The following is a 25,782-nucleotide window of genomic DNA, read 5'->3' on the forward strand; positions in this document are numbered from 1 at the left end:
CCTCCCTGGTTCAAGTGATTCTCCTGCCTCAGCCTTCGAAGTAGCTGAGATTACAGGCACCCACCACCATGCCTGGCTAATTTTTGTATTTTTAGCAGAGACGGGGTTTCATCCTGCTGGCCAGGTTGGTCTCAATCTCCTGATCTCAAGTGATCCACCCACCTCAGCCTCCCAAAGTGCTGGGAATACAGGCGTAAGATACCACGCCCAGCCACAAATCTTGTTTTATAACAGGATAAATAATAATAATAATAGGTATTTATAACACTTAAAAGTATTCTTTTCAGTGCTTTACATGTAATTCACTTAATCTTCATGCAGAAAATACATATAATGGTTTACATGTAACTCAATCTTCAAACAGAAAAATGTTATGACACCCGTATATTTGTTACAATAAAAGTACTTAGTTTCAAACCGACTTTGTCTCCCTGCTGTGGTGCAAAAAGCCAAAAACCACACTGGGCATCAGCATGATTTTACACACTTAGCATACAGCCTTAGGCACACTGCTGCTTGCTGGCCTCACAAAGAAAAAATAAAATAAAATCTGTGGACAAGCATTATTTTCTTTCTACAGAGGAGAAACTGAGGCTCATAGAAGCCAAAAATACACTAAGGGATTAAAAAACTTATCTGAAATTAGGATCCAGCTGAAACTACATCCTACTTAGTCTTCATTATGTCCAAGAATAGCAACTGTAGTATATTTGAAATAATGAGACTGTATGATTCTAGTTGCTGAAACTCAAACAAAGCAAAATGGAAAAGGAAAAGCTAAAGTCAAAGATGAAGGGCTAGGCTAAATAAAGGTCCCTTTGTGGGAAAAGGAGACTCAAGCTTCCCAGTCTAAGCACATTTACAAGTACTGTAAAATCATGAAATACAGGAACCACGTGATGGACTTACGAACCGAATATTGTAAACGAGTTAATAGAGACACCTTGAATCCAGATAAAGAGTAAATTTAGAACAAAAAAAAGTACTACTTCACAAAGTGGATATTAGATACACAAAACAGACTATCTTAAAATACAAAATTGAAAAACTAACTTAGAATTTAAATAAGTTTGTTCAATAGTAAACTCGTTCTCAACACTCTTTAAGTAGAGGAAGAATATCTTATTGAACATTCTATCCTTTATGTCCAAGAGTGATATTAAAAAAGTCAACAATTGATAAGTATAAGCCCATGAACATTAAGATAAGACACCCAGAAAATCAGAATGCATGCCAGTCAATAAGTCAATGAAGGGGTATCAAGTGAATGTCACATGGAAGGACAGGGCATCAAGACTGGTCACAGCCCGATCTGTGTCTATTAAAATGATTGGCACACAATGGACCCTGAATAAAGTTTTGTTTACTAGAATGAATGACGAATTATTATGAAAATCTGAAGGACATTCAAATTAAGGAAGGTACAACCAACTAGTAATATACTGAGTGAATGGCTATTAAACACCCATCTCAATGTAAGTAACAGGACACAGCAGAAGACATGCTACTTGACCGGATCATCCTATGTTGCAAGGTTGAAATAAAAAAGCAAATGGTGTTCCTCCTCAGTTGTCATTTATGCTGCTATCAGAAAACATGGACCAAACTGACTGGTGGTGTAACCATATGCAGCGTTACTGTTCAAAGTAACCAGCCTTCTGTGACAAGTAATTCACAGATCTGAGTGTTAGTGCCTTTTAACACCTAATGTTTGTCAATAATCATTAATAATCAGTAACTCTGAATCTGGATATGAATGCTTCTCCTCATGGCACCCATATATCTTTATTTGATGGAGCATGTCTTTATGAGGGACAATTGGTATATCAAGCAAACATGCCGACCTCTCTTTTCCTAGTCTCCACCAATAAAGTAGTAAGCAGCTATAAGAGTCCATTTCTTACATTTGACAAATCAGGTTGTCACTTTCTTTTTACAAAGTAGAGGGAAAGTTAAAAAAAATTCTCAACTTTGATTTTCACCTCCATATTCAGGAAAGATATGTGGCTGATGCTGAGTGAAATAAAAATAGCATGCTATACGCATGCAATAATGATCATCATTTTAATGATTAACTTTATGTAATGTGATGATTTGGTCTGATTAATATTACAGGCATCATACTCTAGAAATTACAAAACAACTTAATTTTCTATAATTAAAAGCATGATGTCAACTCACTTTTAGATTGCACATAGGCAAAGCAAGAATAGGTTATAAACTATAATGAGTGGAGCTCAAAACCAGCATACATTAAATTCTGGAATAACTTCTAATAAACTGATGTTTGAGAAGCAATACGAAGAAACAACATTCTTTGTAAAGATTACCCTCTAATACTAATTGATGATTTATCCATTCTACATGAACACAAAAACCTAAAAATATTATTTAGAAGCAAAATTATTTAGTAGTCTACTTTGGCCAGTGATAAACCTAGAAAATATCATCTCATTTCATCACTGTTAAATTATTGGATGTACAAGAAACATTCAGAGCCATGTGGTAAGAGCACCAGCCATCTAACCAAACATTTGTTAAATATTATGTACAAAAACAGTGCTGTGATCTACAGGTAAAATAAACTCTGCCTTAAAAATCTCATAGAAGCAGAAAACCAGCATCTATAGGTAATAATGTACAACAAACATAATTTGCTTGACCCAAATTTAGTCAGGTTCTGAACCTTTTCCTAGGACCACTTCTGTGCTTTTTTGTAAAATCCAGATTTAGCAAGAACCCTGCTAAGTCAGTTTAGCAAAATCCCTCACTCTTGATATTTAATCATCTTCAATATCTCATCATGTACCTCATCCTCCACTATGACCCAGGTGATGTCTGACCCTGGCCTGTCTTCTGCAAGAATCCTGTTAGATTGATTTAGCCAACAGGATAAAGCCTTACCTTGATGTTTCCTTTCAGTAATATTTTATCTACTGACTCACAACCTACTCCTTGGCTATTAATTCCTACCCTTCCATTCTGTTTTTGGAGTTTAACTCTCATTTGGGGGATAAAAAGTGTCATCAGATATTGAGAATGGAGGGTTCCTGCTAAAACCGGACTTTACAGGGAAGTACACAGGTGGGCCTTGGAGAAGGTTCAGGAGCCTGATTAAAGTTTGGCCTTTGGGAGGCCAAAGAGGGCGGATCACGAGGTCTGGAGATCGAGACCGTGCTGGCTAACAGGGTGAAACCCAGTCTCTACTAAAAATACAAAAAAAAAAAAAAAAAAAAAAAAAATTAGCTGGGTATGGTGGCAGGCACCTGTAGTACCAGCTACTCAGGAGGCTGAGGCAGGAGAATGGCATGAACCCAGGATGCGGAGCTTGCAGCGAGCCGAGAGCACCACTGCAATCCAGCCTGGGCAACAGAGCGAGACTCGGTCTCAAAACAAAAATTGAAGGAGTTAGGAATCTTTGTCATGTGTAAAGGCAGTATACTCGAATGGCACATAAATGGGCATTTTGCCTAGCAGTAGTGCAGATCAAGGAAGGGCACCATTGCTGGGCACGGTAGCTCAGGCCTATAATCTCAGTGTTTTGAAAGGTCAAGGTGGGAGAACTGTTTAAGGCTAGGAGTTCAAGACTAGCCTGGGTAAAATAGAGAAACCTCATCTCTACTAAAACATTTTTTAAAAATTAGCCAGGTGTGGTGGCATCTGCCTGTAGTCCCAGCTACTTGGGAGACTGAGGTGGGAGGATCTGTAGAGCCCAGGTGTTAGAGATTGCAATGAGCTATGATCATGCCACTGCAATTCAGCCTTGGTGACAGAGCAAGATCCTGTCTCAAAAAAAAAAAAAAAAAAAAGGGGAAAAAAAAGAAAAAATAATAAAGGGCAGCATGGAAAAGGTGCTATATAAGCTAATCTTGAAGGAAACGTAAGAATTAATCACTGGAAAGGAATTAGTTACTGGGAAGTTCTTGTATGGAATCCATTCTCTCTCTTTGAAGAAGTGAGTGTGGAAGGGTAAAGGAGTTTATCTCAAGAAGAAAAGAAGGAAAGCAGCTTGGTTAAAGCTCTATGTAATATGTAAGCATCCTACTGGGAAACAAACTACTGTCATTTATAAGCGGAAGAGTCCTTAGCAATGGAATGCTTTTGGCATGGCCTATCTGTTAGTTTAGGATTGCTATAGTAAACAAACTCGGAAAGGTGAATTTAAGGGACATAGATCACTATAAAGAGTAATGCAAGTTACATAACTATCTGAGTATAAATTAGATGTCTCATAAGTGAAACAACTTTCTTTGATCTAAGTGATGGAGCTACTTACATGACGACATATTAATCCGGTTTAGAGCAAATCCTAATGCAGCAAGATAGAACCTCAGGAATTCTGTTGGTGGCAGTCCTGCACTTCTTGTTTACCTGACAGTTTGTTTTTAACTGTATCCTCGAAGTTAATAATCAAGTTTGATACACAGTGTTATTTAATTTATATGAGTTTGATTTCACAATCCAATCTTCTACTTATCTTGGTTATCAAGGACTTGAAGGAGGGTAAAAGAAGAGGCATCAAACTTGGCCCATTCACACTTGATCTCATATTCTTTAATTTACTAAACAGTTTTTAAAATATTTATTAATTTTTGACTTATACATATTTATGATGAGTGGTGAAATGTAGAACAATTTTTATATGTTAATTAATCTCTGGCCTGTACAAGCAAATTCTGCAATTATTCTTTTAATTAGGCAAAAAAAGTTTGCTAAGACCACAAATTGACATTCCTTCTTTTAGTACCTGGTCTTCATTTTAGGCTTCATTCACACATAGAATGTTTTCATTTTAAGTTTTTTAAAGTTGAAGAATCTTGAACATAAAGAAACATTTCTCCAAATGAGAGTTGTACTACACATTGGATAAATATAGTCATCCCTTAACTGAGTCCTTACTAATTTTATTGTGTCACTATTGTGCTGCAAAACCCAGATATGCAATGTAAGGAATAATTTAGAGGCTTTAGAGGCTTAAAATGCCTTGGCACAACTATCATTAAATACATCTCTTTTAACAAGAGTGTTTTTGTTGTTGTTGTTGTTTGTTTGTTTGTTTTTTGAGATGCAGTCTCACTCTGTCACCCAGGCTGGAGTACAGTGGCGGGATCACCACTCACTGCAAGCTCTGCCTCCCAGGTTCATGCCATTCTCCTGCCTCAGCCTCCCGAGTAGCTGGGACTACAGGCGCCCGCCACCACACCTGGCTAAATTTTTTTTGTATTTTTAGTAGAGACAGGGTTTCACTGTGTTAGCCAGGATGGTCTCGAGCTCCTGACCTTGTGATCTGCCTGCCCCAGCCTCACAAAGTGCTGGGATTACAGGCATGAGCCACCGCACCTGGCCAAAAAGAGTATTTTTAAACACTATTCAATTACTATTGATGACATTTTCTTAAACTTGACTAACACTTATTTTCTTCATCTTAGATTTTGATGGATTCAAGCCTTCCTGGCAGCCGTTGGAATATCTCACAAAACTCCATTCTGTGTAACTTGGTGCCTTTGTAGTTCCTCCTTTAATCTTAAAATGCCTCCATGTACAAATTCTCTACAGATCAGGATCATCTGCTTTCTGCCACTTGCTAATACTCTCAGATTCTAGTAATCTTTATTATTTTTTGCTTTTTATATATTACTTGCTTGTATTTCCTTCTTTTTTTAGTTTTCAGCTATCTTTTAAGAGACTGAAAACTAGGGATAATTTATTTTTTTCAGTCTACTTTTAATGTTAGATTCACATAAAAATGTGATGCAATAATATTTTTTAACAGTTTAAAATAAAATGTGTACTTATTTAAAAGCTATCACAAATAATTTTGAAGTTATGTGTATGTATGTAAAATTATATATTTTGAAAATTTCATATGAACTTAAAGTTTTCCTAAGAAGTTTTCAATGCCTTTAATATATTGGTTAATCCAACATGCCTCACTGGTCTGCCACCTTGAATCAAAGAATGCACTATACGTTGAGTCAGATAGCAAGTTGAATTCATCGATCCAATAAAGAAGCTTCTATTTCAGTTTGTGGAATAAGTATAAAGTAATAAGTACCCTATGTGATAAATTCTGTTAACAGCAGGAAGCATAAAGGGCTATAAAAGCTCACAGAGAAGAGAAGTTAAATTGGTAGGGAACTAAGGAAGCCTTCAAGAAAAAATGACATTTGGAGCAGACCTTGAAGGATGAGTTTTTGTGTAGTAGTTAGGGGCTCCCCTGCCACTAAGATATTAAGTACACCTCTAAGACTTTTATGATGACAGGGGGATGACATATTCCAAGGACCTGTATATGTTTATCTTTTTGAAACTTGTGAAAATTCAGTATAGTATGAAAAGGTAGAATGGAATTTTAGAATTTAGAAGTTTAGACAAAAATGTTTAAAATTTTTAACAAATCACTTTTTAAAAGAATGACAATTCTGTTTTTATGTTAATTCATGTGTATTTTTCATTTATTTTTGTCTTTCAAATAGCATATACAATAACTAATGTGTGTTTAATAGATTATACAAATTACTTTTTAATATTTTCATGTTATAGGACAAGAAAAGATATTGAAAAGCTGAAGTGAATATTTTTAAATGAAGAGGGGCTTCTAATGTTCACCTAAAAATGAATGAAGTAGAGCATATAGATCTCCTCCTACTTTCAGCTATTGCCAGGCAGTGGCCAAAGGGAAGTTCAACTCCTTTGTGACTTCTGATAGCAAGAAAGAGCCATAAAAAGAAAGTCAATACACTTTCCCATGTTCACACAACAATTATGTCTTCCCCTCTTTCCAAAGAGCTGAGAAAGAAGCACAATGTTTGACCCATGCCCATCTGAAAGGATGATGAAGTTCAGGTTGTGTGAGGACACTAAAAAGTTCAGCAAATTGGCAAAGTGGTCCAAGTTATAGGAAGATTTAGGTCATTTACACTGAACGGGTGCAGCAGAAAAAGACTGGACTAATAGGACAACTATTGGTATGGGCATTGCCTCAGCAAGGTGGCTATATTAGGCTGGAAGTGAACAAAACTCACAAAAGATCCTTGAATGGAAAGCCAAATCTCACCAAGTGGGAAAGGAAAAGGACAAACATAAGGAAGAAACCATAGAGATGGTGCAAGAATAAAGTAATCTTATACACAACTTTCATTATAAGCTACTAAAATGAAAAAAATAATACAGTAATAACAATGTATTGTTACTAAATATGGCCTGACAGTGACACACCAGGTAAAAATGTTCACTTTTAATGAATCTGTGCGCATATCTGTGAATACACACACACACACACACACACACACATATATGAAAGAAGATTAGTAAAGATTTTTTTAAAAGCATATAATTTTCAGTTCTACAGATATTCCTGGTCAACATAACACATCAACCTCCCTCAGAATTTTGAAAATAGTTATGCTTTTAAAATATGTAATCTTAAATGGGCACAAGCTTTTGTTGGCTCTTGGCCTATTTGCAGTCTTCTTTTTTTTCCACTCACCATCTGAATTATCACATGTACTATAGAATTTTGACAATTTCACCTGTCAGTTCTTTATACTCATGTCTTGAATATTGTAGATTTTACCTCACCAATTGGCTGGGGATACATTAATTGCAATTTGTTTTAAATGTAATGTTTATACATATTGCTAAAATTTTCAATATAGAGTTGTCACTCTGTGAAGAAATAGAGCCTTCCCGTCCAGATTCTACATCATTCATATATATTTCTCTGAATGTTAAAAATATAAAACAAGGAATGGAAAAAAAAAAAACTTTAAGAAGCATATAATTACAACACTAATTTTATAGATGGGCATACTCAGACTAGGATGTAAATCAAGAACGAAGTGCTCCAAATGTAATTCCTTTTTGACTATTCCACTCTACCTTTTCATACCACACTGAAGTTTCACAACTTTCAAAAGGATATACGTATACAGATCCTCGGAATGTGTCATCCTCCTGTCATCATAAAGTGTTAAAGGTGTACTTTAATATTTTAGTAACAGGGGAGCCCCTAACTACTATTAATTAGCTTTTTGTGCCTAGAGAAGATTTTGTGTGGCTGTTTGTTTTCAGCTACCTTTAGATAGCAAACCATGTCAATATGTCTCTGATTACTTTCTATGAAGAACAGGAAATCAAATGATGTACAGGTGCCAAACATTGAAGAGCTGCTGTAAGCATCACCCTTAGTAAATCAAATTAAATTTGTCAGCTTCTGGGAGCTATTTTCTAAAAATAGTCCCAGATTCATATTTCTTGTAATTAAATTAAAACTAGAAAGCATCAGTTACTTGTAGAAAATGCAAGTTTACACTGGGCACGGTGGCTCACGCCTGTAATCCCAGCACTTTGGGAGGCTGAGGTGGGCAGATCACAAGGTCAGGAGCTCGAGACCATCCTGGCTAACACGGTGAAATCCCATCTCTACTAAAAATACAAAAAATTAGCCAGGCATGGTGGCAGGCGCCTGTAGTCCCAGCTACTTGGGAGGCTGAGGTGGGAGAATGGCATGAACCCAGGAGGCAGAGCTTGCACGGAGGCAGAGCTCTTGCAGTGAGCCGAGATTGCCAGGTGTGGGGGCAGGCACTTATAGTCCCAGCTACATGGGAGGCTGAGGCAGGAGAATGGCGTGAACCCAGGAGGCGGAGCTTGCAGTGAGCTGAGATCGCACCACTGCACTCCCGCCTGGGAGACAGAGTGAGACTCCGTCTCAAAGAAAAAAAAAAAAGAAAATGCATTTTTAGCCACAAGACATAGATGACAAAACTATCTATAGACATAGCTTTAACATGGTCATTTGATATTAAAAATATTTGAGAAGAGGCCTATAGGTCATGACACAAAAATGATCTATTATGGGGTATGCTGTGTGATGATGCAAAAAATCAGTTAAAAGGCTCATTCTTTTAAATGATGTGCTATTTCAAAGTTGTAGTACCAGATGAAGAAAATTTTGACAAGCAGACTGAGCAATCTGGTATTGTTATTTTTCTAATTAAAATAATAAAGTAGCATTAATTATCAAAATAGTTAACCCTCTCAATAGCTAAAATATGTAAAAACTGACATATCAAAGTTAAATCAGTTGCCATCTTGACAAACAAATAAAGGGAAGCCAAGGCACCCCAGGGAGTAGCACGCAGACCCCATAAAAATGTAGCAGAATTAATGATCAATCATGTTTTGCTGCTATTGGAAAACTGAATATGTGAACAACAGATTTTTGAAATATACTTTGTGTGTGGGATTGTGCTATTAAAAGTAATTTTGAAACCATACTCTTCTCAGTAATAATTAATAAGAACTATAAAGTCCTTCCCTAACCTTATCCTTTAAATTTATCAACTCAAGCAGGTCTGTTGAGTCCTAACCTTCATGCCTCCTTTTAGGGATTCCCAACTGCCTAAAGCATTCTTGCAGTTCTATCTGATCTGTCAACAGCTTTTAATACCAGCATTTTGGGGGATTCTGTTATCCTGTGAAATTTAATCTCACCTATTTAAGCTTGCAGAAAGCACTGGAGGGAATTATTAACAGATTTTTCCTCATCTTCTTAGAGGATAGTGCCGAGTGATTGGCTGGTTTCCCTAAGGACCCATGGCTGAGAAGCACTAGTTTGTCAGTAGCATCCTATTTAGCATGTGTGTGAGGCCACAAGGGAGCTGGAAAGACATTTGGAATCAGAATTACATCAATATGCTGATGATGCCTGCATATCTTCATTTCATCAAACCTATGTCCTTTAGTATTAATGCTTTCTTAGCCAAGATGGAAAGTACCTCCACACAGCACACTGTCTGTGACTCTAATTAGACAGCAGGAAAGCACGTTGATGATACATTAGAATAGTGGACCAGCAACCTCAGCACCACAAGGAAACTTGTTAAAAATGCAAATTCTCAGGCCCACCCCAGACCTATTGAATCAGCAACTCTAGGGACAGGGCCCAGCAATCTGTGTTTAACAAGCCCTCTAGGTGACTTAATGCACCCTAACGTTTGAAAACCTCTACAATGGGATGTGTTTGTCACTACAAGAGTCTGTTAGATGATGTCTCCTACTTTTGTGGATTAAAACATTCCTGAGTCTAATTATATAGTTCTTGGTTACTAACCACATAATATACATGATCTCAAACAATTCCATGTGATATGGTTAAGCTTTGTGTCCCCACTCAACTCTCATTTTGAATTGTAATCTCCATAATCCCCACCTGTCAACGGAGAATCATGGGGGTGGTTCCCCATGTTATTCTCATGATGGTGAGTGAGTTCTCACAGATCTGACGATTGTGTAAGTGGCTCTTCTCTTTTTGCTCAGCACTTCTCCTTCCTGCAACCTTGTGAAGAAAGTACCCTGCTTTCCGTCATGATTATAAGTTTCCTGAGGCCTCCCCAGCCATGCTGAACTGTGAGTCAATTAAATCTCTTTCCTTTATAAATTACCCAGTCTCAGGCAGTTCTTCACAGCAGTATGAAAATAGACTAATACACCATGTTAAATGTAACTGGCTTCTGTCATAATTCATATTTGTCACTCAAGGATAAGAAAACTTTGTATTTTTCTGTATTTCCCTCACTCAAAGAGTGAGAATTAGACTGCACCATTAGACACATACATGCTGACATGCCTAATGGTGAGGTATTTTATTGACAAAGCATGTTATTTCCAAATTACACTGAAGAGTCCATGACCATTAAACAACACACATATTTGAGGAAACCTCTAAATGTCCCTGTTCCTCAATCTTCACTGACTCTAAAGTAACCAAATGTGACTGAAGTTTGTACTAGGGGAGACAGCATAGGAGAAAGAAAACAATTACCCAAGAAATTAGGTCCAATATTAAATTCTTCATGTTGGCTAAAAAATATGTCCGAGACCTAACCTTTCAAACCCTGTATCTTGAAGTAGATACATGATATTGGACCTCTACTCTCTTGATTTTCCAATTTCATGAGTGTCAGCACTGCAATATTGTGGCTCCTCTTTTGATGCATACAAAACCAAGCAACGGCCATAAAGGATTAACACTGAAACTTCTATGAATGCCAAAGTTCCCAATCCTTACATGGTATTAGCTCTGGTAAGTGAATCAATCCTGAAAACTTTGCATAATCTAATCATATATTACTTATTATTCCATCTCTGTGATAAATTTTGCCTAAACTTATGAGATAAACCTTCAAAGGCCTACGATTATAATATTTATCTAACTTGGAAGGTATTAGCCCCTGTAATGCTAGAAAGCCTTGGATGCTGATTCCCTCTAGTAAATGTTCATTCCACAATTATTTGTTGAATCTTTTATAGGTAGTACCCAATGTGCTAAACAGGGGGAAGGTAAATGTGACCCAGAGAGATGATCGTGGCCCTTTCTCTCATGAAGCTCCAAGTCAATTAGTTTTAATATCATATAAAATTTTGGTTAATTGTAAGCTAATAATAAAATAATTCAAACATTCAAACATTTGTTCTTCTAGTTTTAAATAAGACCAGACCCATTTGAGTTCTACTAAGCTCTACTGTAGGCAGGTTACCTATTATCTCAAGGATCTGTTGCTTCTTAACACTTTGGTAATCAAGATTCAGGCAGCTGAGCTCTGGCCTTCTAAGATGCTATGTCTCTACTCTGATCCTGTGCTTCCTGTAATCTACTCACATTAACCAATAGCTCACTGTTTTACTTAGCCCCTGACTAGCCTCTCTGCTTCTGACGCCACTCGACTACAGTCAATTTTCAGCAGAGTAGCCATTTTAAAATTTAAATCAGAGCTTGGCGCATCTCTGTTCAAAGCAGTCCAGTGATTTTTCTCTTTCAATAAGAGTAAAAGCTAAAGGTCTTGTGAATGCCTACAATACATCATCTGGTCTGTCACATTTTCTGTTCTCTCTTACTTTATTCTGATGATATTGACATTTTTTCTATTCCACAAATCCAGAAGGCTTCCTCAATAAAGTGTGAAGGCATTTAGCTTGGCCTGCAATGTTTATCTCCTAGATGCCTACTTTACCTCAATTTCTTCATCTCTTTGTTCAAAAATCATCTTATCAGAGAGGCCTTCCAGGGCCACCCTGTTTAAAATTGCAAACCCTGCCTTCTCTTCCACCATACTCCACTCACACACACTCACTATAGTCCTATATTAATTTTTCTCTACAGTTCTAACTACATTTCAATATACTATTTATGTGACAGTTCATTTGTTTAATTATTGAGTATCCTCTCTCACTAGGTACAAAAGCCACGAGGGCATGAAATTCTAACTGGTTTGCTGACTGTTGTATCTAAATTGCCCAGAATAATACCTGGTACATAACAGATGCTCAATAAACGTAGTTTGAATGAATGAATGAATGAATGAGTAAATAAATTCATACCACTACCCTCTTCTTATCAGGTCTCAGCTTGTTTGCATCTTAGTTCTACCTAAGATAGAAGAAATAGCCACTATTCATTTCCAGTGACCCTTGCAAATGGAAGATGACTACGATATAAAATATGAAGTAAATTGATACTGCCAATCAGGATCATCTTCCCCTTCCAACCCTCAAGAAGTCACCTTTGGTAATGAAAACTTTTCTAACACTGGAATTAGAAGGATAAGACTTAGGCCGGGTGCGGTGGCTCAAGCCTGTAATCCCAGCACTTTGGGAGGCCGAGACGGGTGGATCACGAGGTCAGGAGATCAAGACCAGCCTGGCTAACACGGTGAATCCCCGTCTCTACCAAAAAAGACAAAAAACTAGCCGGGCGAGGTGGCGGGCGCCTGTAGTCCCAGCTACCCGGGAGGCTGAGGCAGGAGAATGGGGGGAAGCCGGGAGGCGGAGTTTGCAGTGAGCTGAGATCCGGCCACTGCACTCCAGCCTTGGCGACAGAGCGAGACTCCGTCTCAAAAAAAAAAAAAGACTTAATATTTAAAATGTTTAGCTCAAAACCTATTTCTGAAGTACAAATTATGTGCCAGGTCCTGTGCTATGCACTGGAATACAAAGACCTAAATGTTTCTTTCTATGTGTAAAAAAAACATGATTATACTAATTATTGCCTAATACAGAATTCCAGAAAAAAAAAACCCTATGATCATAAGACTACCTTGGATTTTATATATTAAAAAAAAGTCTAAAAAGGGTAGATTGGATGGAGAAAAGTCCAGAGAATAAACACGGCATTTGAAACTCAGCCATGAACCAGCGGTGACCCTGATATTTTGGTAAGATTAATTTGTAATGTGGGTAATCTACATATGACAAATTACCTATTGACTACAGCTATAATTCTTGCCTAGTACAGAGATTCCAAACATGTTCAGGCATTCCAAAGTAAGTCAAGTTCATAATACTGATTTGATTAAAATGAGTAATTTATCTTTCTATAAATACATTTGGTTCTTGTTCTCAGAACTAATATTCTTTATAAGGTATTATATTTCTCTAATAGCATTAAAATTTGAGAAGTCTGTAGTACATGTAAATAGCTGATAACTCACCCAAGACTAGTCACCAGTCACTGGTAAGAATGAAATTATTTTAAACAAGTTATTTTTAGTGTGTTAACCAATTACTAATTTTGAGTAATGCTTATCTTAGAGCTCTTTAAAAATATACATGACACCTTTTTCTTTCTGTTTGCTTCACAAATAATGAACTGACTGAAAGTATGACCAAGGTATACATCTTAGAATGCAGCTTGTAAATTGGCTTATGGAAAATCCCGAATATGTCTTATTACCACATTCTTCTAATATGCATATATATTGTGAAGAGTACCTACTATTCAGGATATAGAAGACTTAGCACTTTCCATTGTTACTAGCTAAATAGAATACATTTCAAACACATTAATACTAACAAGAAGCACTTGAATATTGACAAAGATTAAATTTCTCATTTTATCCAAATTACTATTACAAATTTTCTTTTACTTGGAATGTCTGAATTAGAAAATAAACAATTATGTGTAGCCCCGAAATTTTTAAACTTGAATTTGACAATTTCAAGATTCTAGCGATTTAAGCATTAACAGTTTAATCTCCTAAAATCTGTTGGAGTACAACTCCATATTTTCTGAAGGTTCCATTTTACCTCCTCAGGGACAGCTCTTATATTAACAAAGCCTTTTCTGAAGACGATGAACACACGGCGAGCTCCACAACGTAGAGCGGATGTTGCACAGTCAAAGGCAGTGTCTCCAGCTCCAAGTACAATCACGACTCCCCGTATCGATGGCAATGGAGAGTGACAAGCGCACATTCCTGAATGATGAAAGGAAAACCCCATTTTCAAGTAGAGAAACCATTTCTGCATGACAGCTCAAAAGATACTTGTACTCAAAGCAGTGTAAAATTGCATCTTGCAGTTTTCCAGGATGAAGTGTCACTATCAAATTATTCTGCTTCATTGAAAGACAGTTTTATTCCCATTTAAAAAATACGCTCATATATGTAATTTCATAGTCAGTACCTTTAGTTTCTTTTTTCTTCTAGGATTCCTACAACACATTTCAGGAGTGTAGGTCATAACAGACTGGAATCAATCAATTAAAACTCTCTTTGTCAAAATTGTGACATCTATCTTTAACTTAGCATAATTAAGTTTCTTTTTGCTAGAAGTAAAAAGTGATCCTTATGATCTGTGTTAACAGTTTGCAATATTTCATTATAATACATTTTTAATATATTACCTTATATAATTTCTTTTTTTTTTTTTTTTTTTTTTTTTTTGAGACGGAGTCTCGCTCTGTCGCCCAGGCTGAAGTGCAGTGGCCGGATCTCAGCTCACTGCAAGCTCCGCCTCCCGGGTTCACGCCATTCTCCTGCCTCAGCCTCCCGAGTAGCTGGGACTACAGGCGCCCGCCACCTCGCCCGGCTAGTTTTTTTTTGTATTTTTAGTAGAGACGGGGTTTCACCGTGTTAGCCAGGATGGTCTCGATCTCCTGACCTCGTGATCCACCCGTCTCGGCCTCCCAAAGTGCTGGGATTACAGGCTTGAGCCACCGCGCCCGGCCTATAATTTCTAACACATACCTCTGTTATATATTTTGTTAACTTTGAATATTAACATGCTGAGTAAGTGTCCTTTATGTAACTGAAGAATTTCTGAGAACTATTTTCTTGAAATAGTTCAAATAAACCTTTCTCCCTTTCACTGCTTTCCTCGGGTTTTGTTTGTGAAATTGGGCAGTAAAAGAAATATGACTTTCTAAGCATCCATTTCTCAAAGTCATCTCTATTAAGATTTGGTGTCCATATGAAGATCCTTGTAAAAAAAGTAAAATACAAATATTCTTTATGTGTTAGGTAGCACTGTATAATCAGATTAAATAAAACTGTTCATAAGATAAATTACTATAATTTTTGAAAGGTACCAAGAATAGAATAAACCTATAATTTCAATAAGTGTAATCATTTTGCTTTTGGGACAGATTTTGTATTTGGGACACTCTGTAATTTTCAAATATAAGCTAGGTGCACTATGATCTTCCTCAGAAAGAGTTTCAGACATACAAACATCCAGTTCTACTGGGAGGAAGAAGGTGGAGAGGGCATGCATCTTTAGCTGTAAACTTCTGAAAAATAATTTAACATAGAATGTTTCTTACTGTTTTAAGTTCTGGGAGAAGCCTAAAAGTTTGTATCATTTCTACATGTAATTACTGTAGGAATAGCTGTGGCTCAGAACTCTTTAAAAACATATGTTTGAAGGATTTAGATTATCTAGCTTTGGATAAAATATTACAATTTTCCTCTAAGACAATGACTCCGGTCAAGCCAAAGCAAGGTACAGCCCTCATTCAGGTGGTTCTTCTTGGGGTGTATAAAGTGATAGGGTATCTCTCAAAGTATTTTATTTTAACTTCATAAAATAACTGTTTAAGACAAGACAGTCAAACTTTCTGCCTGTGTAGGTACAAATCATGTAAGATATGTGATGATTCATCCTATTTTAAAACAGTTCCCAAACTGAAGGTAATGCCATTTCTTTGAAAAACATCTTCCAATGTTTGTTAAGGACTTGCTTACCTCGAAGCAATTTTTCATGATGTAGTTTAGACATATATATATTACAGTGAAAACTCCTTATGATGATGCTTTATTGGAAGAATGAACAAACAGATGATTCTGGCAAACTGTTATATCTGGACTTTTTAAAAAAAACTCTACATTGAGGTACTAGGCAAGGAGGGGTGTGAGATCTGAACAATGTGCTGCTGAGCTTGATCTTGATATTAATTTATAATACATAAAATAGCATACTCACTATTAAGCATAAAAGACAATATGTTATACCTGCTTTACTGCCTTTGGCTACAAGTGGCAAAAAGTCTTTGGATGTGTAAAACCCCTGGTCCCGCGTCAGGCCTTGGAACATGGCATCTTTATTGGGTTCTGGCAAACCTAATTAATCAAATTTATAAAATATCATTAACAGGAGGAGGAGCTTTTCCTACTAGATATTAAAACAAAAAAGAAAACTTTGATCTTTGAAACAATGTTGTTCTTACAGGAAAACATCTGTAAGCAAATCTAAAATGTACATAACATAGTCTAACAGATCTCAGAGTATATCCTGTATATCTTTAATATATAACCAAGTACACATCATAAATCACACATTAACGTATACCTGTAAATTTATGGAAACATACCATGTATATATACACATAAATATATATAACATTATAGGGAAAATCAGGTTATATTCTTTCCTCATGTCATAAATAAGTCAGTTTCAGTTATATTAAAGTACTAAATATAAAAGAAACTTTAAAAGTGGGTACATATTTATCTAATTCCTGAATAAGTAAAATCATTTCTTTTTTAATGAAGGAAAAAAATTAAAGGAAAAAATAATGTGTTTTGCCACAATAATTCAACCACTGCTAAATTTCAAAAATATAAATGAATTAAAATGAAAATTATTAACCAGGAAAATGTTTTAATAATTAAATGTCTTTACTGTATAAAAAGTTTCTCAAAATCAGTAAGGAACATATTAGCTTTTCAATGGAAACATAAAGAATAATAAAAATTGGGGGAAGAAAAAATATAAATCACTTATTAGCACTAAAAATATTAACTCCATTAAGTCATTAAACTGCAAATTAAAAGAATAAAATTATAACTTCCCTATAAAAAGAAAAATATTTAAGAAAATTAAACTATACAGCAAGGGTAGACATGGAACTTGTCATACTCTTTTGGTGGAAATATACATTGGTATTCAATATCTAGAAAACAGTTTTAAATCTATTTTTAGAAAATACTGACATATGCAAATAAAGGTTTAATGCACAAAAATGATTAATACAGAAAGAGTAAAATAAGATGAGAGAGTACCAGAATGCCAGGCGAATGAAGAAATTAGTTTTACCATATAAAAGAAAAAGACAGCAGAACAGCGAATATTTGAGAAACATGGTATAAGATTGTAATCAAAATACAGTCTTAAACAAACCTGCAGGATTCAAAACTCTGTATAATTCAAATTTTGTAAAAAGAGTATTAATATAAACCAGTAATCGAAACAGAGATCATTTCTGCTGGTGGTATTAAGGATATTCCAATTTTTATTATTTCCTTATTTTCCAAATTTTCTACATTGTGCATATATCAACTATAAATTAGTAAATTCTTACCAAAACCTCGAAAGGAAAATGAGTAGCAGAGTAAATTTTTTCCAAAGTGTAAATGAAGCAATCTTATAGCAGTCACCCCATCCAAGGCAAGTAGAGAAATAATTCATCTCAATTCCATAAAAGCAGGGGGAAATACATAGTTTTATTTTATTACTAAGACTCATTCTACCAATGGGTCATTCTAGAGAGGTAGGAGTTTATTTTACAATGAAATGAACGGCAATGGACATTTCCTGGTAGATACAGAGTAATAAGCATAGCTCAAGGATGACTTTTGTCGTATGAGATAAGGTGGATGCCATATCTGATCTGAAAGCTAAAGGTTTTTGTGGGTTGTATGTAATCAGCAACAAACTACCATTGTCTCTTCAGATTAAACCAAACATTTTTCTTCCCCATCCAGCACCCCCTGAACCTCCTTTTCCAGAACATTTGCTTATAAATTATTTTAAAAGACCTTTTGCTTTCAAAATGATTTCCATTATGTAATAGGATAGTTAGGGGAGCCACCTCACCTGCCTTTGCCTCAGCTTCTCTGTAAAGGAAATGGGGATAAGAACGTTTCTTCCTTTTATGATACAAAAAGGTATATTAGTAACAGAAATGATTATATAAATGGGTGGCTGTTTATGTGATTCTTTTAGAAAACCTGGGGTGGAGGGATGGGGTTGGTAAAAATAGCTGAATATGTTCTTGAAGGCTCTCTATGACAAAATGATTTCTTTTCAAATCTATTAAAAGAAGACTGAAGTAAGGGCAACATTTGACTATTCAAACCAACATATACATATGGTACATATGATTAGTTTTTCTTTGCAGGTTATTTAGCCACACCTCAGGTCACTCATAGAGCCTCAAGGTCCATGGAGCCCTCCTCCTCTACCTGGGTGACAGGTCATCCCTTCTGGCCAAGGACAGTGCATCTGAAGGTCTCCTTGTGGATACTCTGATAGCCTATGCTAATCATAATGCTGTGGGATAATGAGAAGCAGGGATTTTGTCAGCAGACAGACTTTGGTATGAATCCTTCCTCTCTCATTTACCAGTTCTGTGATCTTGTATAAGTTCCTGTGAAGGTTAGGTTTAGGTGTCAACTTGGCTAAGCTATAATACCCGTTAATCAAACACTAAGGTAGGTGTTGCTGGGAAAGCCTTTTGTTGATGTGATTAATATCTACAACCACTTGACTTTAAGGAGATTGCCTCAATAATATGGGTGGGCCCTATCCAATCAATTAATCAAAAGGCCTTAAGAACAAAATTGTGGTTTCCCTGAGAAAGAAGAAATTCTGTCTTAAGTCTGCACAATCAGCTCCTACTTGGGAGCTCCAGTCTCCTGTCCTGCCCTAAGGAGTTGGACTTACCAGCTCCCATAAATAAATAGCCCAATTCTCTAAAATAAGTCATCTCTATCAATCCATCTGTCCATCCTACTAATTATGTTTTTCTGGAGAACTCTGAAATTGAGTTTCTTAATCTGATCTGATTTTCCACTACTTCATTTATAAAAAGAGAGATAATAATTATACTTCTCTCATGGATGTGATTTTTTAAAAAAATACTAAAAAATATTATAAAATTATAAAAATATTAAAAATATTATATCTATATGGATAAATCATATTATATATAATTGAGACCTGGCATATCATGAATACTCATTAAACGTTAGCTATTAATATTAAGATAGGTTTATTCTGTAATTTATCAATTATTTCATACCTCATATTGCATGGCAAGGAAGGAATAAAAGCTTAAATCAAAATAAAGTATTAAACCTCAGCAAATGTAAATAAAGTTCTACAAGGAAAGAAAAATGAGGCAACCTTAAGTGAAATATGAAAGAAAATGAAACTTGCAAATACTCATCTATCAAAGGAAGACTTCTCTGAGAGTAGGTGGCATATTAATAAATAAGGTATGTGTCTATACCAGGATGATTTCAAAATGACACTGAAATGACTTTTTAATTCCCCTTTCAGTGTGAAAAACAGAGTTTATGAATAAAGATGGATTGACAAAGATTTGACAAACAAAACAGATCAGCGTAGTAGATACGTATAGTTTTTGTCTTTCAAGGAGGCCAGATAGTTTGTTTCTTTAGAATAGTTATTTAAGTTGTTGGTGTTTTAGCATGCATTTATACAAAGGAACACCTCCTTAAGAATTATTTTTAAATGGTGATTTTCAAGTTCTCTGAAAAAGAAGGGAGGGAGGGTGTGAGGGAGGGAGGGAGGGAGGGAGGGAGGAAGGAAGGAAAGAAGGAAGGAAGGAAGGAAAGAAGGAAGGAAGGAAGGGAGGGAGGGAGGGAGGGATGAAGGGAGGGAGGAAGGATCCTGCTTATGTTACAGAAAATTTAAATTAACTTTTATCGACTACAGACACTACTCTAAATGCCTGGCCCTCAGGTGATTATTATATAACCCATTTTAATTCTCAAAATAATTGTATGAGACAACTGATGTTATTATCCACATTTTAAATATCAGGAAATTGAGGCATATAGGGATTAAATAATGCTGCTGAAGGATCACAGAACATGTAAGCAGCAGTGCCAATTTCTAACACGGACACTGGTTGTAGAGTCTATGTTATGAGTTCAAAATGGCTGCTTTTTTCATGTGTAAGGTTATAACTAGGCCAGGTTATAAAGTGAAGCTACATAACCAGTCGTATCTAAAGTAATCATTCAACATGTATGTATTAAGTTTCTCTACAAGGCTGCAGATATGCACACCTCACAGGATGTGCCTGCAGCCAGGTTCCAATCTAGTGACAGAGAAAGACCGGCTGCTTCTCTTGTGGGCATTTTTGTTTGGTGATTATTTTCTCCAGTACAATTCCTTTCTGAAATGTTTTCCTTCTTAAGTGAACTCCTCTTGGGTATATGCTGGTTATTTTTCACTATTTGATATTCTTTGAAATGTGTATCCTTGCTTTGTTGCCAAAGCACCTCCCTCTGGAACAACTACAGAATAAATAACAGCAGTATATATAGTAAATTCTTTCCTTGTGCTCACATAAAGTTTTGCATGACTTCAGTTAATATGAACAAGATATTAGATGTTCTGTTACACATTAAAATCTAGTAAGCAATAAAGAAGAAAAAAAGTTTTTAAGGCTTGCTTTCATAGCTATGGTAGGGCATGTTTAAGAATTACTCAGATTCTATAATGTTTGCTTGTGTTACTTCACCAAGCCACTCGTTTAGTGTTAACTGAATGACGCAAGCACTTGTGCAATGCTTCTTGTTCTTGAAAGGATTCACTTGAATGACAGCTAAGCCATCATGAGAAAGACAGTCATCTTTGGAGACAGCCTCACAAATCCCAGGAGTGAAGAAGATAGCACAGACCACTGAGAAACTACCTCAGGTCCCTGGCCAAAGGTTGTGGATCACAGAAATGAGTGGTGCTGGCTGGTCACGGTGGCTCACACCTGTAATCCCAGCACTTTGGGAGGCCAAGGTGGGTGGATCACTTGAGGTCAGGAATTCGAGATCAGCCTGACCTACGGCGAAAACCCATCTCTACTAAAAATACAAAAATTAGCTGGGCGTGGTGGCTCATGCCTGTAATCCCAGCTATTCCAGAGGCTTAGGCACAAGAGTCGCTGCACCTGGAAGGCGGAGGTTGCAGTGAGCTGAGATTGCACCACTGCACTCCAGCCTGGGTGACAGAGTGAGACTCTGTCTCAAAAAAACAAAAACAAAAAGAAATGGACAATGCTCTAGTATACTGAACTCTAAAGGAAGACTAATTCTTATTATTTCATACAGGGGCTTTTTCAATGAGACTTTGGTAGACAAAACAACACTGATTATGTCACTACTCTCAAGTTCTCTGGATGAAATCAGCAAAATGTAGCAGATGGCAAATATCATAAGTTTTTCACCTTCCAAAGTACTTTTGTATGTCAGATCTCACATGTTATGTTACTCACTCCTTATTTTCTAATGCTGGCTTGGGAATGGTGCTGCATTAGGGACAGTATTAAAATATACAGATTACACATGTATTTATAGAATAAACCAGGCTAACTTCCCCCTCTGTCTTAGTAAAAGAAAAATCCATGTAACAATTTTTGTCTTTATTTTTGTTTATTAAATCTTATAAAATATCTTAAGGCCAACTGACCTATTTCTACAATTATTTGTAAACAGTATACTGGATAGGACTAAAATTTCTGAAGTCGGACTTCCTGCATTAAAATTCTAATTCGAGCACTTACTAGCTATTATGACTTTGGCCAAATAAATTACTCTTTTTGGGCAACAGCAGCCTCATCATAGAACTGTTGGGAGAATTAACACAAAAAACAGGTATATAAAGCTCTTTTCATAGATGTTAAATAAATGTTTCCTTTTATTTTCATTTGCTTCCTTAAAGCCTTTGCTTGATTTAATGAAATGATACATTTGAGTAGATATAAGTTAAATGATCATCTAATCCATGATATACACAGTTAATATTATTACACATTTAAGTGGTCAGTATTAGATAGGGAGTATCACAGTCCATGAAACTTAGCATCTTTGGCTAAAATGAAAGGCTATAACCACATAAGAGTATTATTCTAACTTCATTCATTCTATAGACTACAATGAACTCTAACTACAAGAGCATCAAAACAAGGAAAGTATTAATAGCAAGATAAAGCCCACTCCTGTTCAAAGTGTCATTCAAACTGGAGCATTAAGAACAAAACCATGTCTCAGACAGCACTGACCTAAGAGTCTAAAGAACTGGGTTCTAATCTCATTATTTCCATTTTCTAACTGTACTTGAATAAAATTGCTTAATCCTGTGGCTCTCAAATTCCTTGATTTTAGAATGCAGACAACCCTGCTTACTAAATAGGGTTCTTCTGAAAATTAAGTAGAAAAGTGCATATAAAGCATTCTGGTAAATCTAAGATAACATTAAAATGTAAGTCATTATTACTGTCTTGGGTAAAATATAAGAACTATGGAGGAAAAAGGCTTATATGATAAAGAGATTCATACTATTCACACTTTCAAATAAAGAAGATATTGCAATTAATCATAAGAAGCCATTTGGGTGGCTAGATACAGGATGTGTAAAAGTAGGTAGAAAATCATAAATATATGTTATCTATGTATGTATGCATTTATATATGTATTAGAGAAGATAAGCTATTCCTGATTCAAGCGCTAGCAGTTGAGATGACAATATGGAAGTAAAATATTCCTTTCAAGGGCCTAACTAAGCATGTTGCAATTCCACAATGGATTATAAAGTGTTTCATCTGTCACTTAAAGATCACTCAAAGGATTTATGTCTTACTTCTAAGGGACAATAGTGCCATATGGGTTATCATACTAGGATCTATATATTGATAAGAAAGAGAATAGATCAATGATGGCCTGTTGTGGTTCTTTTATCAATAAAACTCCCCATCTTCTTCCCTATGTGCCACTGTAAATACGTTTAGTACTGAGTGTTCAGACTGAATTTAGGAAAAAAAATGGAGTGATTCAATATAATACATATGAAATTAGATCACCATGCATCACAATAATATTCATTTCATTGATTTTTGAAATCCCCATTAAACATCTGTTTCATATAACTGATGTCTATATTTTCTCTAAATGTGACCACACACATTAACTGTGTGTATCACACAATTGGTTAGAGAATAACAAGAAGATTTTTTAAAATGTTATGAATGGAGACACCATTTCAAATAATTTTTCCCATTACACAAGATTTTTTTTGTACAGCAGTTTATAACAATAAGTCCAGAACAAAGTGGATTATGGAGTATTATTATATAATATTGAAAATCTGATGCATGTTGAACTTCTATTTGTATTTAATGTATAAAACAGTACAATTTTAAAAAGCACTAGAAAAGAGAAAATAACCAAAGAATTTTTATGAAGTTATAAAGTATTTCAATTGGCTTCTATACTTCATATAGAAAACACACAAATTCTATCATGCCAATGTAATTACTTCATATAACTTCATATTAGAATTTACTATCAGACTCCAATTTAGAATATCTACAGCTGAGAAAGGATATGAACATATTCTTTACAACAAAGCAATGCATGTACTAAGAAGTGTAAGTACACATGAAATGAATTGAATTTGAATGGTTGAAATTCTTATAGAGGATTTTTTTTTATCTGTAATAAATGTCCAGTGATCTAATATAAACAAAATGAGAGTATGGGTTCACCATGCATTTTCGGTCTCATACCTTTTACTTCCTTTATACATCTGGAAAAAATATATACAGAGATTTTATTTTGTTTAATGAAATAATGGTTTTCTTTACAGAGATGGATAAAATATCCTTGAGTATACTGTAGTTTCATAACAAATCACATGTATACTTAGGATCTGTTGCAACTTTTCTTCTATCTATAGGACGTTTTGACACAATCAGAACAACAAACCCTTTGAACAAAAAAAAAGAAGTACATTTTGTTTCATTATTATTTTATAATATTCCAATTTGCTTATAATTAGTAGAAGTTATTGTAATAATTGAAATTACACTTTAATGTAAGCATTTGGTTTAGTTAAAACATTTCTAGAAAAGATGTTAATGTAATTTCATATTTCAGCCATACATTTATCCTCATTACTCTGCTTTATGTGATTATTTATTAAAGTATACTTTGTCTCTTGAGCCTTTTCTCTTTTCTTTTTCTTTATTTCTCTCCCTTCTATTTTCTCTGTTTCTTTTTCTCATTTGGCTTTTGTTATAGAACAATTTCCTTAAATGTTAATCTCCACATTGTGAAGTAAGGGTAAGCAAAAATCTCAAACAATATGCCTCAGGCAAATATTTTTTTCCTTAATGATTGGAGTTCTTAGATAGTGTTAAGAAATTACTGTTTAGGACTGTGTAAGTATACTATATCCCAAAGTAAAGAAATCATTAATAATAAAATACTAAAAAGGAACAGTTATATTACAAAATAAATCTACCAGGCTTACAAAGAAAACAAATTTGCAACAGCCACCTGCTGTGGAGATGAGCCAGTAATCTCAACAGCAGGAAATAAAAGGGAAGAGAGGAGAAAAATACAAAAGCACAGACATTAAAAAAGTAATTAAAACACTTATCTCCATCGACATACATAACGGAAAAAAACCCTCAACCAACCACCTAAAAACATACTCTATTGAACTGCACAGTAGGAAACAGCATTAAAGTAGCCACCATAAACACACATTCTGTAGAAGGAAGAAGACCCCTTTAAAAATGTAATTTCAAAAGTATTACTAATGTGTTAATCACCAGTAAATGTACCTCACATTCATTGTATTAGTTACTTTCTGGAAGGTGTTTTTAAAAATTGTACTTTCACATTTTTTACTCAAGTAAGTTCTTAAATACAGGCACTGAAAACCCCTTTATCAGTAATTGTTCTAGCAAATAATATAATCACATTGTGAGACTGAAATATTCTCTATTTGAAAAACTTTATGTAATAATTGTTAATATAGCATGCATTTAGAGAATGCATTTAAACAGTTTCCTTTGAAATAAACTGGCCTTTGCTATAGTACTTGAATAAAATAAGGTGAAACACAATGTATGAGTTAGGGTCATGGATTAAAATGGAAATGAAAGCTAAAAATCGTTCTGAATTACTCAGGTATGCTCTGGCCTTCAGAGCTCTGCAAAGTGAAACAATGCAAGACTGAGGAAGCAAGTGGCAGGCTTTAAAATAAAGAACATGTAGCCAGTGCGCTTGTGACTCTCTTAGCTGCTGGAACTTGTTTTCTACATCTATGCGATTTTCTCCAAGCATATATGTGAAACAATGGAGTGCTGCTCAGTTCAGAATGATATGATCTCTCTAGTGAGCTCTTGACTCTGTTACTTATATAGCTATACATAAGCATAAATAATTAAACTTAAAGCCTCAGTTTCCTCGTCTTTAAAATGAGAAGTTACAAAACCGTATTTCCATACTGAACTGTTATGTGGACAAGTAAACATAAAATAGCTCTGCACTACTGAAAGAACTTAATTCTATAGGTAGAAAATTTAATTCACAAACATAGATATTTGTCATGCTACCATATAATTATTTTATCTGGTGATAATATTCAAAGATCAGCGTCATTTCAATTCTCCATTTCCCTCTTTAAATG

The 25,782-nt window shown here is 35.3% G+C and overlaps 1 protein-coding gene across 4 annotated transcripts in view; it reads right to left on the reverse strand.

The window, feature by feature from the left end:
- Window positions 1-25,782, reverse strand: part of DPYD (dihydropyrimidine dehydrogenase) — an 861,482-nt gene that overhangs the window by 501,322 nt on the left and 334,378 nt on the right. For all 4 annotated transcript variants that reach the window (XM_050807345.1, XM_050807361.1, XM_050807352.1 and 1 more), the window contains 2 exons: window positions 16,290-16,397; window positions 14,086-14,255 (listed from right to left, as the gene is read on the reverse strand). In XM_050807345.1, coding sequence (XP_050663302.1) covers window positions 14,086-14,255; window positions 16,290-16,397 — 278 coding nt within the window. The remainder of the gene's footprint in view (window positions 1-14,085; window positions 14,256-16,289; window positions 16,398-25,782) is intronic.

The sequence above is a fragment of the Macaca thibetana genome, chromosome 1, assembly GCF_024542745.1.
Source record: "Macaca thibetana thibetana isolate TM-01 chromosome 1, ASM2454274v1, whole genome shotgun sequence".
Lineage (NCBI taxonomy): Eukaryota > Metazoa > Chordata > Mammalia > Primates > Cercopithecidae > Macaca > Macaca thibetana.